This window comes from Cynara cardunculus, assembly GCF_001531365.2.
Source record: "Cynara cardunculus var. scolymus isolate 2C chromosome LG 8, CcrdV1, whole genome shotgun sequence".
NCBI lineage: Eukaryota > Viridiplantae > Streptophyta > Magnoliopsida > Asterales > Asteraceae > Cynara > Cynara cardunculus.
This window is the reverse complement of record NC_037535.1, coordinates 10,390,745-10,397,644: the sequence shown is the minus strand read 5'-3', so window position 1 is coordinate 10,397,644 and position 6,900 is coordinate 10,390,745. Positions and strand designations below refer to the sequence as shown.

The following is a 6,900-nucleotide window of genomic DNA, read 5'->3' as shown; positions in this document are numbered from 1 at the left end:
TATACTTTTTTGAACTGATAACCGAACCAATTTAAACAAGTTAATTTTGATAAAATTGGTCTGGCCTCTTATCGGACCATGAATTGAATACATGTTGGGCTTGTTTGAGTTTGCAATATACATAACTAAAACGGTAGAAGTGTTTCAAGTAGTGGCATCATTTGATTATAAAGAAATGTCACATGTTTAAGCCCTCTCATGGCTTCTTTTTCAAAAAAAATCAGGAAAAAAGAAACAAAAGCTACGGATAAAACCCAAAGTTAAAACTCAAAAAACTAAAAATTGAGAAACCGAAGATTCAAACCCACGTCCTTCCAAAGGTGAAACTTTAACAAGGTGACACAACAAACTTTTGTAACTAGTTTAGTTTCAAGAAATAAGTTACTGTGACACGGACACCTTTCAAAAACGTTCATTACGACAAAGACATTGAAGTGGTGAAAAGGATCACCGTATGCTCATCTATAGGTCCACCGGTGTCATTTTTCAAGTTTGAAAAGTAAGCGATATTATATCGGGGCTACTACAATTTTCCTTTTCAAAAATTTGACCCAAGAACCAAACAAAAACCGGTTTTTTAAAGTCTAGAACTAAAAACCAAATTGAACATAGATGGTTATGGATCGGTAAAAAAAACCCCGATCTAAGACTTCTTTGATCCAAAAAAAAAAACCGTTTTCGTCTAGTATGCTCCCAAAAAAGTCGAGTAAAATTGCCCGTAAACATAGACGAAATGACTCAATCGTTAAAATGGCAAAGTAAGGGTAGACACAACAACCATATGGATTACACCCGCACCTCTACCGCTGGGACATAATCAACGCACTCACAAGAGTTAACAAAACATGGTTTTTGCCATTATAGAATACAAATACACAACACAAATAACATCTTTTTGTACCTTCAAAACTCCACGGAATTAAATAAAGTCGAATCTTGAACTATCTAACCCTAACCCTATCCCTATCTAAGATGGCAAAACTAGAACAAGAAATGGACTCACGCTACATCAATGCTCGTTGTTGCAAATCACCTCACCAGCGGAATGAGCAAGTACTCGGCATAGAACAACTGCAAACACAACAAACAATTTTGTCCAATAGATGTATACGAATAATGGGATCATATACCGGTGGTTGATATATATTGGGCTCGGCTAGTTTGATGTTTATGTAAAAGAACCTAGAATGCGACATTATGGATTGTGTGTGTTTTGAAAACACACTAAGAAGCCGTAATCTTGAAAATGAATGAAAATTTAATTTGGTGCAGGTGCGGTGAGGGCGATCCTAAGGTTTTAGGTGTAATCTAATAAAAAGTAGTACTAATTCAATGTATAAAGTTCTTTCACCAAACAAGACTAATCTTTAAACCGAAAACTAACACCATCCGCGCTTTATAACGACAACAAAGGACAAACAAGTCATTTTAGTGTAAAATCACATCGTTCTTGTGTTTGAATCTCTCTCTCTCTCTCTCTATATATATATAGAGAGAGAGAGAGAGACAGAGAGAGAGGGAGGATCATATGAGAAGATGGTCAAAATAAGAGAACACAAGAAATCACATGTGATTTTGCACTGAAATCACATGCGATTACTGAACACGGTCCACATCAGGGTGTGCAGGCGACTTAGCCCGCAACGTAAGTTGCGACCAAGGTCACATGTAATCACGTAATTTTAGTGTGTAAGATCACATATGATTTGCCCATTTTTTGTGTTATCTTATTTTGTTATTGTTCTCCTTTGAACCAACTCTCTATATATATATATAGTTTGAAACATGATAACTTGTTTGCAAAAAATGTTAAAAGCACGGTCGTTCATAAAGTTAATCGGTTATACGTAAGGGACAGTAAGCATAGGTTTTAACTGCGTCACAATATCAATCACAAGTAAAACTAGGTTTTGGCAATGTACTAATACTAGGTTGTTCTTTGTTGGATAAGTAGAGTTAGTTAAAAGGGTTACCTGCCATATGAACATGTAAAATGACGTTATCGCCGATTTGCTGTCAAGATCAGTCGACTTGGCACGACCCCAAAGTATTAGACCAAGAATCGCATGCCCCAATATCTACATCAATGAAAAAGGCAGCATCTTTATTAATAGAACTCCCACTGTTGACTTTTAAGTCAAATGTATAACTTCAAAGTCGACAAATGATTCGAGAGTCGAAACCCACTTGAATTTTGAACTTGATGACCATATAGGTTCGAGAGAAAAATTTGGATAACTTGAATTAAAATCCAAAACGAATACTTCATATGGGACAAATCTTGGTGCAAACTTGTAACAAGATCCATATCGATTTCAAATTTGAAAGAATATAAGTTTGACCCTAAAAAGTCAATATCTACTAGAAATGAGTGACGATCCATTACCGTTATGTATCTGCTCCAAAGGAATGGAGATGATGCTCCGACTAGAATAGCAACACCATAAGCCACTTCAAGTAACAAGATACAAATCCAAAATACCTGTAGAAAGTTGAGATGTTGATTTACATAATCAAGTTTTTCACAACTTGTAGGTGTATTTGGTAGGTGAGACTAACCCGCTTTTGACCCAAGCGGACCGTAAATGATTGAATTCCAAAAATCTTGTCCCCAACAATATCAGGTATGTCCTGTCAGTAGAATAAGGACAAATGGGTGCTTCACTTTTAATAGTAATATCAAAGGGCAACCTAGTGCATCAAGGTTCTGTACAGGCTGGCAAAGGAAATCTATGAACGTAATATTTCCTTTTAAACCAAACCGAACAAACTCAGTGTATCCCACCCGGAGGTGGGGTCTGGGGACCTGACTTGTATCCCATCGAGTAGAGTGGTTGTTTCCATGAAGACAACCGGCTTGTGGAAGTGTCTATTGAGTAACAATAACCACTTATAAGTAGTTTACCTTGAACAATGCTATAACAACAGAGAAGAAACTCATAAATCCGGTTGCAAATATCACAGACTTCGGAAACACAGCAAGTCTTCCATACACAAAAGTCTAAAAATTAGATAAGGTTAGAAATCAAGTGAAAGTAAACGCATTAAAATTATCATAATTCTCTCCAAGAATCACAAGAACTACCATCTTTGTCCCATAAAAATATCGAAATTTGAAGTCGGAGGAAAGTATTCGTTTTTTAAGGGAACCATGTGGATGTAGACCAATATCACGATGAGCAATAAGTAATTTTAACCATGTTCTGAACAACGGAAATGTCAAAAAAAATTCATGGGACATCACAAAAATGGAAACTGTTGCAAATTTCATAGGATGGATTAGAAAATAGCTGTGTGGAGAAAGAAAATACCTGAATATGTAGGTAAAATGCAATTTGAACTATTATAGCTCTTACAGCTAGAATGCACATTGCTGCAACGAGAGCAAATCGCTTCCATCTCAACATCGGTACCTTAAAGTCGTACACGTCTTAGAAAACAATTATAATTTATAATAATTGGTATAGCGGCCACTTAATTACCAATAAATCATCAAAAACAATTTTCTTAATCTAGGGAAATACCATTTGTTCATTATTAATCTATATCAAATCGTAGCTTTAACCTAAACCACTCCTAGGTAAAAAGAAACTTCACTGCATCATATTTGCATGACATATGCTCCCTAGAGGAGTTTCACGGTGTTCTATATTCAATTCGAGCATGTGAGTGAAAACCCGTAAGATTTCAGTATTAATATATCTATTTTGCTTTCTTTTGAGTTCACTTTTCGCCTACATTCATGAAGTCCAGTGCTAAATGCCAACACATCTTGTCGAAGCAATACATTGAACTAGTATAGGAATATACCGTCGTACTTATACCTGCACCATAGAAATATGGATGTGTATAAATTGTTGAAATTCAACAAGATCAGAAGACTATCGACATTTCAATGTGATGCTAGTTAAAGATGTATACATTATGATAGTGGAACCAATGGTTTGGTTGATAAGAGGAATTGAACTTGCTATTTAATGATGCTGATACGAGTGTACATGTTAAATTTGTTCATATTTGAGCTTATAATATATTTCATGATTGACAACCATGAGTGGATTAATCTCTACTTATAACGATGACCGGAAAGGATTTTTGTAAGGACTAAAACAATGAACAAAGTATGTGGTTTAATGTGGACACTTGAACTCTGACTAGTATGCTTATATGTTAAACATCTAACTTAGGGGCCATTTACTGGTAAGCTCAAAATGGATTGTTGGTAAGCGTCTCTTACCCCGTAAACGCTAACCAGGTAAGAGTCTTCTCCCTCACTTACTGGGTAAGGTTCTTGGTCTTTGCTATGCCTCTTACTGGGTAAGATTCTCGGTTCTTACCATGCTCACTCGGTAAGCGTTTGGTAAATGGCCCCTTAATCATACTTGATGTATGTGCACCATAGGAATACGGATGTGTATATGTTAGTAGGGGGTTATTCAGTTGCAACTTAATGGGCTGAATAGGGTGTAAAGCTTATCCGGTAAGCCATTTAAACCTGTTCGGTTGTGGCTTAATCGGGCAGCCAAGGGCTTATTCGGTCAGCTAGGGAAGGGGGTGTTGTTTACATTCAGCCCATTTTTTCCATCCATACCCTTTGTAAAAAAAGGCTCTCCCTCCTGAAACACGTTCCCCTCTCCCTCCTTGAAACACTCTCCCTTCTCCCTCCCTGAATGAGGTTCTCGTTCTCCCTTCTGGCTGCTACCGTCCCTGCATTGTTATTGTTCCTCTGTTGTCGTTCCTCTTCATCAATTTCCTCATCTACTTCTGCTATCTGATTCTTGGTAGGTTTGTTAATATACTCTTACAGGGATAATAGGTTAGGGCACCAACACCATGGAAGATAAACATTGATAAGTGCAGAACCATTAAAACCATGGATTAAATGGAAGATAAACATTGATAATTAGTTTATATCATAAACCAGTTCCAAGATTGTCCGTTACTAATGGGTGATTGTATCCGAGAGGTTACCCTACTCCCGATGAGTATGGATCACTTCGATTTGATTCTCAGAGTGGATTGGTTATCTCGACCCTAGGCCACCATTAACTGCGAAACAAAGAAGAATCTCTTTGGGGACGTGAATCAACCTGAAGATGTATATCAAGGATCTGAACCAAAATGGGGCTCCCGAGTTGTCTCATCTTTTAAAGCTAAGACGTTTATATGGCAAAGTAGTGAAGGTTTCTTGGGTGCACTTATGGATGTTGGAGAGGTAAATTGTAAACTCAAATCTATTCCTGTTGTTAATGAATTTCAGGACATGTTTCTTGATAAACTCCCAGGACTCCCTCCTGAACATGAAGTTGAGTTTTCTATTGAATTGATTCCTCGAACGAGTACTATCTCGAAGGCTCCTTATCGAATGGCTCCATTAGAAATGGAGCTAAAGGAGCAGATCTAGGACTTACTCAAAAAGAGTTATGTACAACCCAACGTCTCTCCATGGGGCGCACCTGTATTATTCGTGAAAAAGGACAATTCAATGTAATTATGTATTGACTATCGCGAACTGAATCGGGTCACTGTGCACAACAAATATCCGTTGCCCCGAATCGATGATTTATTCGATCAGCTCCGGGGACAAAGTTCTTTTCTAAAATTGATTTGAGGTCCGCAGCTCAGATTTCGGGAACAAGATATACCTAAAACAGCATTTCAGACCAGGTAGGGCCACTACGAGTCATTATTATGCCAGTTGGTTTAACGAATACCCCAGTTGTCTTTATGTGCCTCATGAATAGAGTGTTCAAGGATTATCTAGACGACTTCGCGATTGTATTTATCAATGATATCCTAATCTACTCTAAATCAAAAGAGAATCACATTAGTCATCTGTGTACAGTACTAAAAGTTCTCGGACAAAGAAATTGTACGCTAAATTCTCAAAGTGTGAGTTATGGCTGGAACAGGTGACTTTTCTGGGTCACATCATATCAGCCAACGGGGTGAAAGTCGATCCTGCCAAGGTCGAGGCTATCGCTAAATGGCCTATACCAACCACTATATCCGAGATATATGGTTTTCTTGGTTTGGCAGCTTATTAGAGACGGTTTGTGGAAATTTTCTCAAAGATCGCAATGCCTTTGACCCAATTATTACGTAAAGGCATAAAGTTTGTATGGGGTGAGGCTCAGGTTCGCAGCTTCGAGGAACTTAAACAGCGACTTGTGACGGGAGATTTTAGCATTACCTTCTAGTACTAGTGGATTTCAAGTGTATAGTGATGCATCACGTCATGGTTTAGGTTGCGTTTTGATGCAAACATGGAAAGGTTATCGCTTATGCCTCGCGTCAATTGAAACCATACGAGGTGAATTACTCGACCCATGATCTCGAGCTCGTGGCAGTTATCGTTGCCTTAAAAATTTGGCGGCAATATCTTTATGGTGAGACCTGTGACATCTTCACAGATCACAAAAACCTAAAGTGTATATTCACCCAAAAAGAACTAAACATGAGAAGGCAGAGATGGCTTGAATTACTCAAAAATTATGACGTTCGTATTCAGTACCATCCTGGTAAGGCGAATGTCGTGGCCGATGCGTTAACACGTAAAAATATGGGGGAAATTTCATGTTTAATGGTACCGTCCAAGATTGCAAAAGATTTAGAACGACTTCAAATTCGGTTATGTCCTTATCGTAAAAAAGGGTTGTGTGAAGTCCAATATTCATACAAACATGATAAGATCTTCACAAATCAAGATGAATAGAATAGTAGAGAAAATATCATCAAAGGTTGATTTGATTGAGAGAGAGAAAATTACAGCTCAAATCTTSATTACAAWMTGCTAAKTACTTGGTAATGACAATTACAATGAAAATACTATTTATACTAAGGAAAATAGTAAAGCTACACTATTACAAGGTAAGTAAACTAAGGAGAAATTTGAATACA

The 6,900-nt window shown here is 37.5% G+C and overlaps 1 protein-coding gene across 3 annotated transcripts in view; it reads right to left on the bottom strand.

Annotated features, from left to right (window-relative positions):
• Nucleotides 1-835: 835 nt before the first annotated feature.
• The window catches only part of LOC112516610 (homogentisate phytyltransferase 1, chloroplastic), a 17,095-nt gene continuing 11,030 nt past the window's right edge, over nucleotides 836-6,900 (bottom strand). For all 3 annotated transcript variants that reach the window (XM_025123751.1, XM_025123753.1, XM_025123752.1), the window contains 6 exons: nucleotides 3,312-3,413; nucleotides 2,906-3,001; nucleotides 2,560-2,631; nucleotides 2,387-2,482; nucleotides 1,974-2,078; nucleotides 836-1,071 (listed from right to left, as the gene is read on the bottom strand). In XM_025123751.1, coding sequence (XP_024979519.1) covers nucleotides 1,030-1,071; nucleotides 1,974-2,078; nucleotides 2,387-2,482; nucleotides 2,560-2,631; nucleotides 2,906-3,001; nucleotides 3,312-3,413 — 513 coding nt within the window. In that variant the 3' untranslated portion in view covers nucleotides 836-1,029. The remainder of the gene's footprint in view (nucleotides 1,072-1,973; nucleotides 2,079-2,386; nucleotides 2,483-2,559; nucleotides 2,632-2,905; nucleotides 3,002-3,311; nucleotides 3,414-6,900) is intronic.